The sequence below is a fragment of the Lissotriton helveticus genome, chromosome 5_1, assembly GCF_964261635.1.
Source record: "Lissotriton helveticus chromosome 5_1, aLisHel1.1, whole genome shotgun sequence".
NCBI classification, from domain to species: Eukaryota; Metazoa; Chordata; class Amphibia; order Caudata; family Salamandridae; genus Lissotriton; species Lissotriton helveticus.
The window spans coordinates 715709315-715727584 of NC_136065.1; the positions used below are offsets into that span (position 1 = coordinate 715709315).

An 18270-nucleotide genomic window follows, 5' to 3' on the forward strand; every position below is an offset into this window, starting at 1 on the left:
TGTACTTGGCCATTACTTATGGGGTGATAAAGACAACATCTTTTGTGCTTGATGCCAGCATCTCTCAAAAATCTTTCCATGTCATCCGACACAAATTGCACCCCAGTATCTGATATCATCTCAAATGGAAAACCTTCTTGTGACAATACATCCGTCAAAAAGGTGATTACCATTTTTGCAATTGCATCACTCACAAACTTGACCTCAATCCACTTGGAGAAATGGTCAATCATTTCAATGAAGAAACATTGGCTGCTAGAAAATATTCCAAAAGGACCCAGAACATCCAGAATTACTCTGCTCCAAATATTCTGTGGGTTGCCAACCTCCACCATAAGAGGCATTACACTCTTAAGACCTTTGTCATTTTGCAAACATACCAAACATTTCTTAACAACATTTTCAATATCACTGCCTATACTCGGGCACCAATAGGCTTCTCTCAATCTTTTCTCATTTAGAGTAATTACTAAATTGCTTTCATTATTAAGTTGTACCAATTTACTTCTAACATTGCATGATGAACTCAATTTGTCCACTCCAAGTGATAACAATGACTGTAACTTACTGTAAGCTTGCACAGGAACAAGTAAGTTCCTTCTATGTGCCGCTCTTTAATCATGTATTCCACAAGTTTTGTTAAAATACTGTCCTTATCCAATTCCTTCTGTCAAACTTCTACACTTATACATTTGGTATCATCCCAATCAATGATTGCTACCAAACACACTTTATTCTGTATATTGAGTTTTCTAGATCATTAATTGAACACAGTAGACATGACAGGCAATCAGCTTTTGTATTCCTGCCACCAGAGATATATAGTACTTAAAAATAATATTCTAAAAGATTCACACTCAGTCTGACTAATCTGGCTGTGCCTCTTGTAGAAAGAACATTAGAGCCACTGATGAATGAAACCAAAGGTATGTGATTAGTTTGTAACAGAAATTCTGTTCCCCACACATCAGATTAGAATTTTTCCTATGCCCACACACAAGCCAGCATTCCCTTCTCTACTACTGAATGGAGATGCTCCTGTGGTTTGAGAGTGCGTTAAGCAAAAGCAAGAATACATTCAGCAGTGTCTTTTCCTTGTGATAATACCACTCCAAGACCTACCCTACTGGCATCAACAGTGATGCACAAATACTTCTCTGGTATGTAAGGTGACAACAAAGAAGCATTAGTTAATTCTTTCTTCATCATGAGAAAAGATTTTTCTTGAGAATCTTCTTAAACACATTTTGAGATCTTTTCCAATAACTCAATTAGTGGTTCCGTTTTAGTAGCAAAATTTCGAATACATTTAGCATAAAAGTCATGCATGCCAAGAAAGGCTTGAAGCTGCTATTGATCAGCCATAGTCAGAACTTCCTCAATAGCCTTGAGCAACCCAGGACGTGGTGCAATACCATGTTCGTATACCACATACCCAGATATTCAACTCTGCTTACTCCAAATTCACATTTATCTCGTCTTAATTTCAACCCCCTGGCTCTGAGTGCAGATCAGAAAGCATTTAGTGTTGACATATGTTTAATATAATTTCCGCCATAAACTAGGATGTCATAAACTTCAAATCTTTCAGGACTTCCCCAAATATTCGCTAATATAGGCCGCCACTGACACAAGGCCAAACGACATCCTGCAAAACGGAAATACTCCTGATGGTGTCACAAACACAGTAAGGTGCCTACATTCCTTTGCTAGTACTACCTGATGATATGCTGATTTTATATTTAGATCCAGCCAAGGTGGTAATCATTTCCTTAATAATGTTCATCCACCTATAAGGCCTTATTAGGACTCCTCTGGTTAATGCTCCTGTGAATATCTCTGCATCAACATCTCAAATGGCTAGTGCCTCACTAGCAAACTTCACATAATATACCACCCCCCTGGTGATAATCTGCCGTTCATTGAAGAGTTAATGTAAGTCATTACATCCAACGACAACTCACAAGTGCCGCAGATTTTTCTAGGAGACTTCAATCTCCACTGGAACAACACCAACAATCAGGATGTTAGTTGTCTTAAATCCTTTCTATCAGATCAGGATCTGTCCCAATTCTGTGACAGTCCAACCCACAACAAGGGAGAGACATTAGACCTCATCATAGTAAAAACAAACAATGTCTTATTAGTCTCCATTATGTCATGGGATTGAATTGCCCATTACAGCATCTTCTTCTCCATCAATATTGAGGTAACTCCAAAAAGATGCCAACCTACAAAAACAAACCAATGGAAAAGGAATATCCAAAATATCAACCCTATTGCCCTGGTAAACCGATGCAACTCTGACCTCACAGACTTTTACAATTCCACTATGCTTGAAATACTTGACTCTACAGCTCTCCTACAAAAAAAAACATTTCCACCAAAATCTCCAAACCATGGTTCAATGAGAACCTGAACTCTGATTGGCGCAGGCTAAGACCAGCTGAACGTATATGGAAATCGGTACCCTCCATTGAACACCTAAATCACCTTAGAGCGCTGAGGAATACATACAACAGGAAAACCTTAAAGGCTAAGGCGTTCTTCTATAGAACCCAGCTGAACTAAGCCATTAATCGTCCCCAATAATTATTTGAAATAGTCAAACAACAATCGCGCAACACTCCTAACACTACGGAACTAAGCGAATCGGCTACCCCTAATTGCGATGAGTGTGCCAATTTCTTCGTAGAAAATACAAAAACTATTGATACGACATTCAATCTAAGAATGCCCTTCCACAAGCTACTGCTCATGAGCCTACATTTTACTCACAGATCAAGGACCAATTTAGTATACCGATTGAAATTACAATAAACAATGCCTCTTGGCACACCTTCACGCCCATCCCTGAATACGAAATCTATAACACTCTTCTAGCGATTAACTCCTCCAATCACTCCTCTGATCCCTTACCTCCTTCAATAGTCAAAATGATAAAAACTTCTATACTACCCTTATGGTCAAAGATTGTAAATGCATTTCTTAGGCAAGGCACCATACTTGACTGTCTTAAAGTAGGGCAGGTAACACCCATACTAAAGAAAGTCAACTCTCACTCCTCAGATCTCAACAACTACCGCCCTATATCCAACATCCCCACTCAGGTGAAACTGCTGGAAAAATGTGTACAAATGCAATTATGCAACCACATCAAGAACTTCAACCTCCTAGACATACACCAATCGGCTTCCGTCAAGGTCACAGCATTGAATCAGCACTCACACACAAAATGGACGGCATATTAAAAATATTAGACCATAACGAATCATGTCTTTTGATACTTCTTGATTTATCCTCCGCTTTCGACACGGTTAAGCATGACCACAGTGTCCCTCCTCTAACGAAGGATGGGCCTATCTGGCCCCATGCTACAATGGTTTACCTCCTTCCTAAACAACAGAACCCAAAGAATCAAGATGAATCAGTCACTTTCTCAATCCTCCATGGTCACCTTAGGGGTTCCACAGGGCTCAGCACTATCACCCATTCTTTTTATTCTACTCATGGAACCCCTGGCAAATGTGCTGAACTCAGCAAACATTCTATATCACCTGTATGCAGATGACACACAACTGTGTATGAAAATCTCCTCCCCAGAAGACTTAATCTCCCTCAACACTATTCGACATAATACTCAAAGCTGGCTCACTGGCAACCACCTCACGTTTAACACCAAAAAAGCTGAATTCCTCCTCATCATCTCCCCTCCGCAGTCACACACCCAAGTTAGACCAGTGGCTGAAGCATCTAACATGCTTTGACTGTGCTCCCCACATCATTGACTCCTTGGGTATCACCTTAGACAAACACTTAAATATGCAGGTGCATATCAGTAATGCCACCAAGGGAGCTCATCATCAGATGATTATCGTAGGGAAACTTAAAGCCTTCCTCCCACAGACCGACTTAAAAATGGCGGTACAAGCCCTAGTGTTACCATGATTGAACTGCAGAAGCACCACTCTATGCGGACTTCCCACATACAAACTGGCCCACTGAGGGCATCTCTTAACGCTGCGGCCAGGCTGGTCTCTGGAACAAAACAAAAAAATAACCACATTTCTTCGACTTTGAATGATCTGAACTGGCTACCCTACGAGGCAAGAATACAACTAAAGGACGCCTGCATGACCCATAAAGCCCTGCATAGCAATACCCCCAGTTACTTAGCACAAGAGCTAGAGAGGTTGGGAGGTTGCAGACATTCGCAAAGTGCAAGTTCACTACTACTGAAACCCCAATCCTTCCACAAAAATATAACGGGTTGCAAAGTATTCTTAGGAATCGCGCAGAAGATTTGGAATTCCTTACCTCCAGATGTTCGCAGAATCTCCTCCTCCTTTAAAAAAGAAGTAAACATTCTTCTAATGAACCAATTCACACCCTAAGACTTTAAGTCATACGTGACTGTTAGCCACATATGTTATCCTATCTACCTCTTTTGTATTGACTGTCGAATATTGAATGTATATATATTATCCCAATCATCTAATGTTTCCAAACGGAAACGGTGTAATATAAAGCGCTCTGATACCCTCTAGGGTCATGTTCGCGCTATATAAAACTTTATAAATAAAATAAAATAATGCACATTCTCAGCTCATCATTTTTTTTGCTGCCACTACAATTGGGGATAACCATAAGGATGATTCCACTGATTCTATGACACCATCATGACAAAATTGTGAGATAAGATTATCCAATTTGCATCTAATACTCAGAGGACATCTAAGTTTACGTTTATCCAGAATGCTCTCTTCTTTTAGATTAATAACGTGTTAGAATCCACTTAATTTGCTCAGTTTTTCCTCAAAAATCTCCCCATTCTCTACAAGTACTGAATCTAATTCATTACTGATAATGGGTGTTTTACACTCGTCCACCACTAGACGCTGATTGATTTGACCAGGTTTTAAAATAATCTCTAAACATTCTTGGTGATGCCAACCTAGGAGGTCATGACTATGTTGAGAAACACAGACTTTGCCTTCAACCTCTCAGCCTCTGAATTGTATCACTCCATTTCAAAAACCTTCTAGATCAGTACTTTTGCCATTATACCCAAATGGCTCAATATCTGGTAATCTAATTTGCTCTAAAAAATGTTACTTGAATAAGTATTTTTAGAGATAATTTTTATTTTCGATCCAGAATCTCTTAATAATAGTATATTTTTATCATTATTGATATAAACATCTATGGACCCATTGACTTAGTGAAATCATTCTCATGCAGTCTCACACAGAAAAGCATATTATCCATGCAATGAGCTAAATCTTGTTCTTCCTCTGATATTTTCACATTGTTTTTGCTTGGTTGAGAATGACAACCTCTGACAAATGACCAGATGTGCCACATTTGAGATACTCTTTATACCCAAAGCAGGACAATGTTTAAATGAAGCCACATGACATTTAGGACCACAGCTAAAACATACACCACCTCAGATTTCTTTTTTTTGTTGTCAACCACTTTTTTAGAACCAGATTTTTTAGGCTTTACTAGAAGTACAGCTTTTTCAGTGTCTTCATTCAATTTTTAAACTGATTTTTTTTAATCCTTCATACTATTGGCGATGTCGACCACTTCATCTAGAGAAGAATTCTTGCAGATAAATAGTCGGTCCTGTATTTTTTTGTTATAACACTTAGATACCCGTTGGTCTCTGGTGAGCTGGTCAGTAAATGTTCTAAATTCACACTTAGCCGCCAAATCCTGGAAAGAAGTCACATAAATGTCAACTGATTCTGCAGCTCACTGTTCTCTAGAGAACTTAAGTTTGGTGGTTTGCAGAAGTGTTTCTTGAGTTTTGTTACAGCCAATTCATATTTATCCATATCATCTGTTAATAGATCGGTAAGATGGACAGGTATTTCTTGGCCTTCCATGCCCAGTGAATGTTCCAATAGCCATCTCTCCTTCTCTGGTTTAAATTTAAAGCCATCAGTTTCACCCAAAATGTATTAAATGCTCCAAACCATTCTTTTGATGTTATGTGCGGTTCACCTTGATATTGCAAAAACGGTGAAGCGGGGACTGATGCCTTGCATATTTGAGACTTTGTTGTACAAATCCACCTCCACACTTTACCCCCAAAAAATCGATCAAAAAATATATATATATATATATTGTTTTTTATTATTCATAGTTATATTTAGCTTTAAATAAAACATTTTTTTAATACTAGTTTTAATACTTCATTGTAATCTAGTCCTTTTTATGTATTCCTGACTATGAAATCTCCCAAGTTCAGGCAAACAAAATGGCTGCAGTAATTAATCACTGGTCACATGATGTCAGGCAAATCAGACATTTAAAATAGTCGACCTGCCTGCCCTTGAATTGTGACCTACTTTCAAAAAAAATCTCCGCCATTGGGAATTGCAATGTACTAATGTGTCTAAGACACATTAGTACATTTTGCTTTGCAAGTCGAAGATTGTGAGTCGCAAAAAATCGTCATGTGCAACCCGCCATCTTGTCATGTGGGTATGCTCAAATCTCACCCATCCAAAAGTTTCAGGTTTGCGACTGGCGCATTAAATGTGAGTGCGCCTGTAGCAGACCAAGACATTATGTTCTAATAATGTAATACAGAACCAACTCACCAAACCTACCTAATTCTAACACTGTAAATGTCTCAGAGAGTATGCACGGAATGTTCATTGCCAACTGAAAGCATTTCTTTATAATGTGCCGTTCCCTTCTCCATAGTAGTATGTGGCAGTAAACCTCTGACCAAGAACTTTGAGGCCTTAGAGTTTACAGAGTACAGCAATAAATAGTATTTTAGAAGAGTCACTTACATCCAGGAACTGAAGTTTGATCAAACTCACTTGACAACTACAGTATATGTATCATTCAAACTACCCATCTCCAAATTTACTGAGATATATACAATTTATGAACTGATAATACTTACACTTACCTGTGCTTTTACCTTTTTTTTGTCCCTCAACTTTCCGTCGGGTTATGCTCTCTCGTAATCTTTGCAGGTTTTCCTAGAGACAATTAGAAAACAGATTTAAAACTCTACATAGCTCCGCATCTATGAACTTTGTTTTGAAAGTTTCTAGTTGGCCTATGAAACAGCAGAAATATCAACATCACCAAGACGTTATTCTTAACATCAAACAATTGCACTTTATAAATGATTTGTAAAGGAAATTCAATGTACCATCACCACTAAAGTTTACAATAAGTTTGTGTAGGTGTCCTTCTGACTCCAAGGATCAGATAGCTACATACATTGTGCTTGTTCAAGCGATCGGTAGTGGCAGAGATTATTTCCTTCCAGGAAATAAGCAATGGTGATTCTTTTTCCTGTCACATACTCAGTTCTGAAATTAAAACTTTGTAAATTGATTAACCACTTGCTAATCCTGGGAGTAGTTTTCTCAATATCTTTCTTTACAAGAACATGGATAAGGGGTTTGCGGTCAGTTCTTAACACAAATGGTAAATTGGGTACATCTGTAACAAAACTGGTGCTCATGTAAAGCAAATTGATACCCGATGTCTTGGGTATAGTTTGCAATATATAAAACTCTAAATAACAAACAAAAATGGTAGTCCCCACAGATAATATTTAGATTGATTGGTGGCCCAGAAACAAGAAAGCGCTTTCTTCTAAATTGTGGAATAATTAATTTCCGCCTCTTTTAGGGTCCTGTATGCAAATGCTATAATTCTTTTTTGCCTTCCACTATTTGGGAAAGAGTGGCACCAAGAACTTTATTACTAGCATCATTAGTTAATATATTATCTCTTTTACTGTCAAAACTTTCAAGGGAATGGCTTTCTTGATCTCGTTAAATTTAAGGGTATTGTCAGGTCATCATTCAAAAGGAGTGCCTTTCTTTAATAGATTTCTGATTGGTTGAAAAAATCAGTTTTTACTTTAATGAATTTTGACATGTATTCAGCTAAGCCCAGAAATGATTTGATTTCATCTTTATTTGTCGAAATAGGAGCTTTGGTAACCTACACAATCAAATCCTTGTTTGGTTTTATTCCTTCGCTAGAAAGAGTGTGACCCAAAAACCTACTGATGCTACCCCTATTTTACATTTGTTCTTCTTGAGAGTAAGATTAGCCTTCCTGGGTTTTTCAAAAAGTCTTCTCAAATTACAGTTGTGTTCTACTTTATTGGAGCCACAAATCAGGATATCGTCCTGGAAACATATTGTTTTATCCACTCCATCAAGGACATGTTTCATTATTCTATGGAATCCGGCTGCTGCTGATGCGAGATTGACTGGCATCCTCAAGAATTTATAGGTCCCAAAAGGCGTTGTAAAAGCTGTAAGTATTTGTGAATCTGGGTGGAGAGCAACCTGGTGATATGCAGACGAAAGACCTAATACAAAAAAATAATTGGCATTATGTATAATGCTTAATATTTAATTTATTTTTGGAAAGGGATGTCTGTCAATCCATATATTGGCACTTAAACTCCTCAAATCAACAAACATCCAAATGTATTTTCCTTTTTTTCGAACGTTTTAACAATCGGGGCCAACCATTCTGATCTTTCCACAGCTTCTATTACCTCTTGCTCCTCTAACTTCTTTAGCTCTTCTTTTTTTTGGTCCTCTCATGAGTAGAGGTATGGAATGCCTTTTCTGTACAATAGGAATGGCGTCTGATTTAAGTTTGATCTTGTGTAGATAATTCTTTAGTCCCCTTGTCTGTGAACACTTCTAGGAATATATCCCTAGCCACTAAGGTCCTGTCTATGAGTAGAACTTGCTCCTAATTGTTGGGATCTAATGTTATTACCAAATCTCTTTGGTGTTTCCAGCATAATTAATTACACCCCTTCTCAGTGATATAGACTTTACCGCTAATGGGTCTGTCTTTAAATGAAATTTGCGTTTTCACCATGTCTTTTAAGGGAATAAGATCCTTGTTATAACCACCTGGATGCATGTCTGTATTCTCTAAAATATATTATGTTTCTTTTAAATTGTCATGAAAGGTTTCACTATCAATTAAAGTATATGGTGAAGAGGAGTCTGCATAAGTACTGATTGTCTTACCATCTGGCGGAATTTCACATGATGGATATCTAATGTTGTCATCATCCTCTTGGTTATACACCTGAAAAATGAATTTGGTATCTTCCCTGGGTTCAAAGTCAACCTCTGTATGAACAACATGTACCACTTTTCCAGTGTCCCTTACTTTACACATTTTCTCAAAATGCCCTGTCCTGTAACATTTTCTGCAATTAACACCTCTGGCTGTACATTTATGGTAATTGGCAAGATTATTAAAATGTCCACATCTATAGCATTTCAACTTTTCATTTTTCAACTTTGTTATGACTCCTTGTTTACCATCTTAAACTCTGAGAACCTGGTCCGTGTCTTTTATAATAATTATTACCCTTTCATATTTACTGTTATCCTTATTAAGTGTAATTTCTTTTACACAAATAGCCATGTGTTCAATACTCTTGGCTATATTAACTGCTTTATCAAGGGCTGGATTTTTAGTTAAAAGTCTCTTTTGGACCTATTAGTAAATCAGACCAATTGGTCTCTAATTAGGGAATCTGTTAAATGTCTAAACTCACAAGTTGCAGACAACCCTCTTAAAGTTGCTATAAATTAAGTAACTTTTTAATTTTTTCACTGCAGTCTGTTACGAAATGTATGCCTCTCAAGCACCACATTTACAGGCACATGCATGAATGTTGGCTTTTGCAATTCCTTAATTGCGATTTTTAAGGAATTGCAAATAAGGAATCGTAAAAGCCTATGCATGTAGAAATCGCTTAAAAAATAGCGATTTCTAAACATTCCTTAATTGCGACTCGCAAATTGCGAATCACAATTAAGGAATACCTCCCCATTCATTCCTATGGGCCTAGAGGCCCATAGGAATGAATGGGAAGACATTCTCAATTTGCGATTCTCAATTAGAGAATCACAAATTGAGAATGCAATTTCAAGGGTGCCTCGGTGTCAAAAGGACACCCTGTTGCACCCCTGAAATTGATCTGTGCACATGTTGCGTATACACATGCCCTAAGGGCATGTGTGTGTGCAACATGAAACTTTGAAAAATGCACAAAAGTGCATTTTTCAAACATTTTGCAAATTACCATGAAGTTCAACTTCATGGTAATTTGCTCCCCCTATTTGCGAAATCGCAGATTTTTTAACTTTAATGCATTGCATTTAAGGAATCGCAAAATGCGATTCCTTAAATGCAATCGCAATTTGAGAACTTGCAATTAATTGTGAATTCTCAAATTGCGAGGGCCTTGACCCTTGATGCATCGCAAAAGCTAATTTTGCAATCGCAAACGGACGATTTTTGCGATTCGCACCGTTTGAGATCGCAAAAGGCTTTGATGCATGTGCCTGTTAATCTTTCCTTAAAATGGGTTCCTAGTTTCCTTAATGTTGTAGTAAACACATCTTCTTCCCCATCTTCCTCCCCTTCACAGCTATCAGATAAATCCTCATAAACCTTTCTTCCTTGGACCCTTAAGTTATGCAACCACAAATGTCTTATTTCCTTATTATAGTTCAAAAGAAAGTTTATTAAAGTTAATATGTCAACAAACCAATAAAATAAAGATAACATGTATGAAATGCGCGATATACAAAATACCAGTTTGTGTGATCAATGAAACAAATATGGTTCAAAAGGGCAAAACATTACAAAGTATCATACGTAAATAGAATAACAGTTGCAGAAAAAGGAAAACTGCATTATGTGGAGATATATAAATACAATAAAAAGAATATAAGAAAAAAGGAAAATTAATTATGGAATAATAACCTGGAATAACGTCTTGGAGGTTTAGCAACTTCTTGTTGTGAGGGAGGCAAACAAAGAGTGTGCCGTGCGCTCATATCAATAAAATGCGTGACAGGGGACCATAAGTTTAAACACAAACACTCTTTTTTTATTTATAACAGACTTTTACTAGTCCCACTCACACTCCATGCTAGACATGACCATATCCCAGACTCATGCTGGTCCTGTTCAACACCCCAGGCAGGCCTTTTGCATATGCTTTTCACATGTACTTCTGTTCATAATTTTTGGAATAAAGTGTGGACTGAAATAAACTCCATTTTTCATACTACTTTCCCTCTTGCCTTCTCCCATATTTTCCTTGGTAGTCTGTCCCCCATTTGGGTAAATCACGAGTCTTATTTCCTTATTGAAGAAATGTTCCTCCCCCAATAGCAATTAAATAAGAATGTAATATTTTGATACGTCTATCCCAAGGAATATCTGGTTCTCCTTCTTCATTCAAAAACGATGGGGGTTGGCTCATATTTGCTACAGCCATGTCGAGAAAGAATATATGAAAATATGTATAAAATATCTAGAAAAATGTCAACACTACATGTGAATAGGAAGGAATAGTAAAAAGAGATGTCAGGTTAAAGATGTAATACCGCTACTGTAAGTCTGTTACTCTAATACTTGTTGTGCTGCATATGGCTTTATGACTTAAACTTACATCCTATTAGGCATGCTCAATATATGTATTTTCTTTTATTATTTTTTCGCTCCTATAACTCTCTTCACAGAAAGTAGGGTATCCCTTTAAGATCAAAGCAAATTTGCCTTTAAGAACCAGGAACTACTTCGGCAGCTTAAAACAGGGCTTGCCTCCACACTCGATCCAGCAGCAGAAATTCCTTGGAAATATATATATTACTGGAGCCAATACATACACCTACCAGGGGCCCATTATGTAGAAAGAGAAGGCAATTCCCACAACAATTTGTGACATATGAAGTGGAATGGATGCGACTGGCGCAGTGCGAAAGTAAATAAAGGGACCATTTCAAGAATGCTGTGCCTGTCAGTGGAGAAAACAACAGCAAAAGCTCCCCAAAATTCTAGCGGTGCTTGTCAGGGACATGCCAAATCCGGTAGCGACATGGTGACAGCCGCAAAAGGCATGGACTGTAGGACGCTGTGCCTGTTAGCGGATCAAAGGACAGGTGAGTGTAACGGGCAAACAGCTCCAAAAAAACTCCCCGTCAGAATGGCAAAGAAGAAACTGTAGTCCCCGAAGACCTGCATGGATTACTATGACCCAATTGTGCAGAAATACGAACCAACAGCATACGCACAGTGTCAGTACCCACACAGCGATCGACTCTGAAAATCACTGCACACGGTGACAGGAGGATTTCCAGGCACAAAACACCACTCTGATGGCAGATGCAGTGCCCCATACAGCAACCTTCGAAAGAGCATGCTCAGGACACAGCTGATTATGATTACACAAGGCTTAACCACACCACGCAGCTGTGGAAAGCTAGGCTTCAGCTGATGAAAGAAACTACTTGACTGACTGTTCCGTTGTCAAATGTCAATGTCAAAAGCTTTTGTATAGCGCAACAATTCACCAGAAAGGTCTCAGGTCTCAGGCCGTTGCATCAAGGCTTAATGAAGTGAATTTCTGGAGAGCCGCCATCAGCACAGACTCCACTCTTGCCAGAGGGGGGCTGCAAGCCCCACAATTCTAAGAGCAAGGAGGCGCCAACAATGCACTTCCCGTGCCCAGAGGTGTTTAAGGGCACTTCACGGCTCCAGCATTGCGGGACACGCGCTGGCGTGCCCGGACCAAGGGTTGCCCCGTCTGAACCTGGATATGGCAGGCCTGGGCCACCGGCCTGCAGCGGGATTCTTTGGCATCTATGACAGACCGCGACCCACTGTACAGTGTTTTCCCTTCTCATTGATGTCATGAGAGTGGCACCTGGTCGTGTTTGCCTGGTCTAAAGTACACCCACCTATTCTGCTTACCTTATTTCTGTGTTTGATATACGCCCTCCTTCTAGTTATGTCCTCACAATGGGTAAGAGAAAGGGTGCTTTAAGTGTCTCCAGTATGATACCTCCCCCAGCACCTGCTTGACAATTGACAACTACCTAACCCGAGCCGTGGACATGGTTTCAAATGAGATCCGGCTGGTAGTGCGTCGCTTTCCCTTACAACTGAAGAGATCACTCATCCACTTATTGATCAAAGCTGTTGTGATCTGCTATCAACACAGAGTGTATCAGTGGCAGCAAGCCTACCTGTGGCACCAGGAAGCCAGGCTTGCTCAGTGTTGCTGGTCCACAATGTGGGTGATGGTCAAGACTGCTTGGTGGTTGGACCCGGAGGGGGGCCTGTCTCTGGTTCAGCCAGCATAGACGGTGGCAATCAGTTTTGTGATTCTGAAGGGGAGAGCGTCTTAAGAGCTAAGAGGAGGAGGAAAATTGCTAAATCCACTAAGCCATGAAATTCTTGTAGAATCAACCAAATTCCCTTGTATAACTAGGCTACAGATGGAGTCCTCTCTGGGGGACCAGTTGAGGTTAACGAGAAAACCTGGTGTGGTTTGAGCAAATGCCTTGGTGATCTTTTGGATTCCAAGTTACGCCCCATTTTTGAACGTTTAGCAAAAATTGAATCTAACCTGGCAAAGCCGTTGGATCCCAGGACATCCACTTGTACCCAGTAATTGGTCTCTGATTTTACCTCTACTATCCCTGCTCAGAGCATCCACATGACAACTTACCAATAACCCACCCTGTCACACAACAGGCAGCACGTGCCCCAGACCAGGCCATTTATCCCATGATAGACCTTCCCCCAGCATCTGCCCCGTATGTCGTTGCATTGACAAATGTGCCCAGGCTTACAGAAATCAATGTGGAAACCACAGAGGCCTAATGAACAAATCCATCCATTGTCTGAATAACAACGTCACTGGTAACGGGGACATATCCAAAGACATTTTGATGGGTAGTCGGGCTGGAGGCATTGGGGGCAGGGGTCATGGAAACAATGGAGATGTTATCATGGTCAATTTTTGTACCCTGACGGTAGTTTAGGAAATACTGCATAAAGCAAGTATGGGAATGGTCAAGGCTAGTTCAATCAAGACAGTCCCACTGGGCTTTTTTTATCTGCACTTTACGAATCAATCCTGTACTCCTGGTAGTTTTGTTCCCTGTGAGTCTGTGCTGCCTAGACCCCCACCTTCAGTATCAAACCACCTGACCAATAGTTTTGCTCCATTGGTTGGGCTGGAAGATATTGATTAACGGTTTGGGGAGGTGGTTGTCTGTTTTGAACTCCATGAGGTGAACAGGTCATTTGATAATTTAGTTTTTGCTACCCAAATGCCACCCACTCCCTGACATAATCCTCTCCCCATGGTGTCTGGATCAATGGAGAAGGTTGGGGCTCCTTGTAATTTCAGTCCTGTTGTACAAGCTAATAATATTCTCTCACATGATCATCTGTGTGTAGGATCCTGTATGATGAATCTTGAAGAGGCTCTTGCTAGTTTAACCTCTGTTCCCCAATTGCTCCCTGGTCACTTACAGACCCTTTCCCTTTTAGGGGACAGTGTTAGCTTAGGTAACGATGAAGGTCAAATAGACAAGGTATGCTTGAAATCTTTAAGCTGGAATATAGCGGGAGTAGCTTCAAAGATTCTACTGGAGGGATGGCGATCCTTCATTATGACTCACAATATAGTTTTCATGCAGGAAACGTGGGAGAGCAAGGATATTGTATTTGATGGGTTTACGTGTTTTAGCTTACCCACTACTCCATCTATAGTGGATAGAGCTAAAGGGGGTCTGTCGGCCTGGTTTAAAGTGGAAATTGCTGGTCTGATTGTACAGTTATTCCAGGAACAAGTGGAAGCGCAGGCCAGTGTCTTACTTGGAATGATACTAATAAGTTGTGTCTGGTAAATTTTTATAATAATAACTTTACATCCAAAGGTGACTTTCAAGGCCTATGTAGAGAGAGGCTTAAGCGGATTGCCCCTTTAAGCTGCTGGTGGCGGGGGACTTCAATGCTAAATTGGGGCAACCTCCGTCCCTTTCCCCAACTACCTTTGATCCAATCTCCCAAGAGCCGTACCATAAAGTGATGGATATTAGGGGGCGGGTCCTATTTTCCTATTTGCTAGAATAGGGTATGGTTAATAAGGCCCCCAAATAGACTGACAAACATATTCCTACCTTTATAGGACAAGCTGTAGGAAGCACTATTGATTATATATTTGTCACCTGGAGCATGTTTCCCCTTATATTAAGGAATGTGAGGTTCTTATTCAGTCCTACAGCGATCACAATTCTATCCCTGCAAAGATAGTGCTACCATATGAGGGACAAAAGTCTAAGCCTCCACCTACCCAGGCGTTATCCACTAAGGGCGCAGGGCATAGGGTGGTATGGCGTACAGCGTCCCAGGTGATACCTATTAGTTCTGCCATGGTGCATATCTGCTATTGCATACCACGCGACTCAGCCCGCATCCTATCTAGTTTTGTAAATCTATTAGTAAAAGTCAAAATTCTATTTTCTAGACCCTCTACCCAGCCACACCATCAAATACATTCATGGTTTGACAATGCCTGCAGAGAAGCTAATAACATCTTACGCAGGGCTCTAAAGCAAAAACCTAGAGACCAGACTGCGATTAGGGAAAGCAGGAAACTGTATCAGCGTGCCACAAAAAAAGAACGTCAGACCTGAAGGAGGAGAAGTGGGAATTATTAGTGGGTGCTTGCTGTTCTAAAGATCCCCAAGCCTTCTGGAAAGCAGCACGGTCAGTTTTATCTCCCGTCCTACCAGCCGATAAAGTAACCGTCCATATATCATCTGAGACTTGGGTGATGCATTATACTGGCCTCTATTCTATTGATTCTAGTGCTGCTGATGTTTCAATACAGTATGCCAAAATCTGTTTTTTAGTGAAGGGGAAGTCAGAAAAGCAATTGGCAATAGTAAAGGCAAGAAGGTTTCGGGGCAAGATAGAATTCGATTGGATTTATTTAAGGAAGATCCTGTATTCTGGGCCCTGGTACTCACTGTAGTTTTTAACTCAGTTTGTAGTAAGGGAGTGCCAAAGTATTGGTGTTCATCTGTCATAGTGCCTGTTTTAAAAGAAGGAAACGTGCACAATCCCAAATGCTATCGACGGATATCCATTTTGGATTCCTCCGTCAAAGTAATTGGGAGAGTTGTGCTAGTTCGCCTATTGGACTGGATTAATGTCAACTACATCTTGACCCCCAGTCAGTATGAGTTTAGGAAGAGGCTAGGCACAATCGAACAGTGCCTCAACCTTCACCTTATTTTGGATAAATATAAATATGCGAAGAGTGTTTCCATTCCTCTGGCTTTTATGGACCTGACCAGTGCGTTTGACTATGTCTCATGCTTAAAGTTGTGGGACATTCTAATAAACATGGGAGTCGATGCGGCTCTGGTCTCCTTATTGAGGCTTATCCATCATGATCTTTTGGCTTCAGTGAGGTATGGTAATAACGGAGAATGTTCAGAGCCATTTAATATCAAGCTTGGGGTGCGCCAAGGCTGTGTCCTTGCCCCAATCTTATTTCTTCTCTATACCAACGATTTTGAGAACAAATTTGTTTTGGTTGGGGCTGACTTTTCACAAGTAGAGAAAAAGGCTGTGCCAGCGCTACTCTATGTGGATGATGCAGTCCTTTTGGCAAGGACTGCAAATGGCCTAAAAAAACTCATTGCCAGCTATGTTAGTTTTATGAAGGACCTAGGGCTGGAGGCAAACTATAAGAAAACTTTTATAATGATTTGTGGTCCCGAAAATGCAAAATCCTGCAGTCTGAACGTAGACGGCAAGACGTTGGAGAGGGTTAGTTCCTTCCCATATTTAGGTCTGGAATTCGATGAAGGTTGCACATGGCACACTTGCATAAAAATAGAATAACATGATACACGCGAGCAGTTGGGATCACTTTCTCCCTTGCAATGTCCATAGGTAAAAAGCCCACTGCCCCAAGAGATTTATAATCGTAAATGTATATCGATTTTAACATATGGCATGGGTATTTGGGGATGCAGGGATGTACTTGCTATGCAGACTAAGGAGAATAGATTTTGTTGTAGAGTTTTAGGAGTTCCCCCCTCATGGCCGCACTCTTCCCTCCATCTGGAGCTAGGTCTTGATTATGTCTAAGATACTATAAATGCAGCACCTCTAGCCACCTGGAGTTCTATCTGGGCAAACGAAGAAGCTGAGTTTAATCAGGCAATTATTAGCCTCTTCACTGCGGTGCAAATTTCGCCGCAGTGCTGGGATATTTCATTTGCGTGCGTGGCTCAGACGCCCCCGGCCATCGTGCGCACATGCCCACCGTCATGAGCACGGAAGAGGTTAGAGACTATTTAAGTTGTTCCCGAGGCCTTTGTATTCTTCGCTCCAACACATTAAAACTTGCCTCACAGAACTTGGTTGTGTCCCATTTTTTGAGCACCCAGAATCAATCGGCATAGGGGACCGACAGAGGGTGTTGGATAGCTTCCGAAAGCAAAAGAATCCTCTAGGGAATTTTTTGAAGTGTCCAAACCCACTGTCAGAGATTATTGCCTTATTCAAGTACCTCCCACTATCGCCCCATATCTTTTATATGTAAATAATGTTCACAAAAGGAATTTTCTGACCAGATTTAGGCTGGGGTCATTTCGCTGGCTCCTCCTTTTGACTGTCTGGCTCCTTTTCCCCCTCTTGTTCTTCCTCTGTTGGGTCGACTCCCTGGTTTTCTTTGGACTTGGCCCTGGTAACTTTTGGACTGGAACTCGTTTTTGGGACCCTCTCCTGTTGTCGCTCTTGCCCTGGGTGCATCTTGCCATGTTGAGATGGTTTCCATCGATGCCCACGACCCGGGTCCGCCATTTTGTTGATTCTTGTCCTTTCCTTTGGTCCCTTGGATTCCATCCTGCTGACCTTCAGACATTTCTCTTACACTGGACTGCCTTATCTCTTTCTCTCCCTCAGGTCCCCCTCTCTCCTCTCACCAATCTTAGCCTCCAACTCTTCTCCCCATGTACCGCTCTCTACCCCTTTTTATTTTAATTTAATTACATTTTTTTTAAATGTTATTTCTCTTTTCACTCTGTAAATATGTGATATATACTTGTCTAAGCCGAATCGCTGGTAAAATGGAATCCTGAGAAAATCTACTATTTGTATATATGTGTATATAGAGATAACTCTAACCACTAGTATATGTAGTAGACCTTTGTACTCACTACCATTCCAATGTGATTCTTAGAGTTTATCCATTTGTATCGCTTCCTTGAGTGACTTTACAACTTGTACATTTGCATTTTTTTCTATTTGTATCTCTTCCCTGTGTGACTTTACAACTTGTACATTTGCAAAAAAATTTCCTGTTTATATCTTTTATGTAACTCATGTAATCCTAAGTCCTTATGTATCGCA

The 18270-nt window shown here is 40.2% G+C and overlaps 1 protein-coding gene across 3 annotated transcripts in view; it reads right to left on the reverse strand.

Annotated features, from left to right (window-relative positions):
- Window positions 1-18270, reverse strand: part of PIK3AP1 (phosphoinositide-3-kinase adaptor protein 1) — a 1822514-nt gene that overhangs the window by 271761 nt on the left and 1532483 nt on the right. For 2 of the 3 annotated variants that reach the window (XM_078643124.1, XM_078643123.1), the window contains exon 14: window positions 6935-7007. In XM_078643124.1, the coding sequence (XP_078499250.1) occupies window positions 6935-7007 (73 nt within the window). The remainder of the gene's footprint in view (window positions 1-6934; window positions 7008-18270) is intronic. The other variant, XM_078643125.1, reaches the window with a different exon arrangement.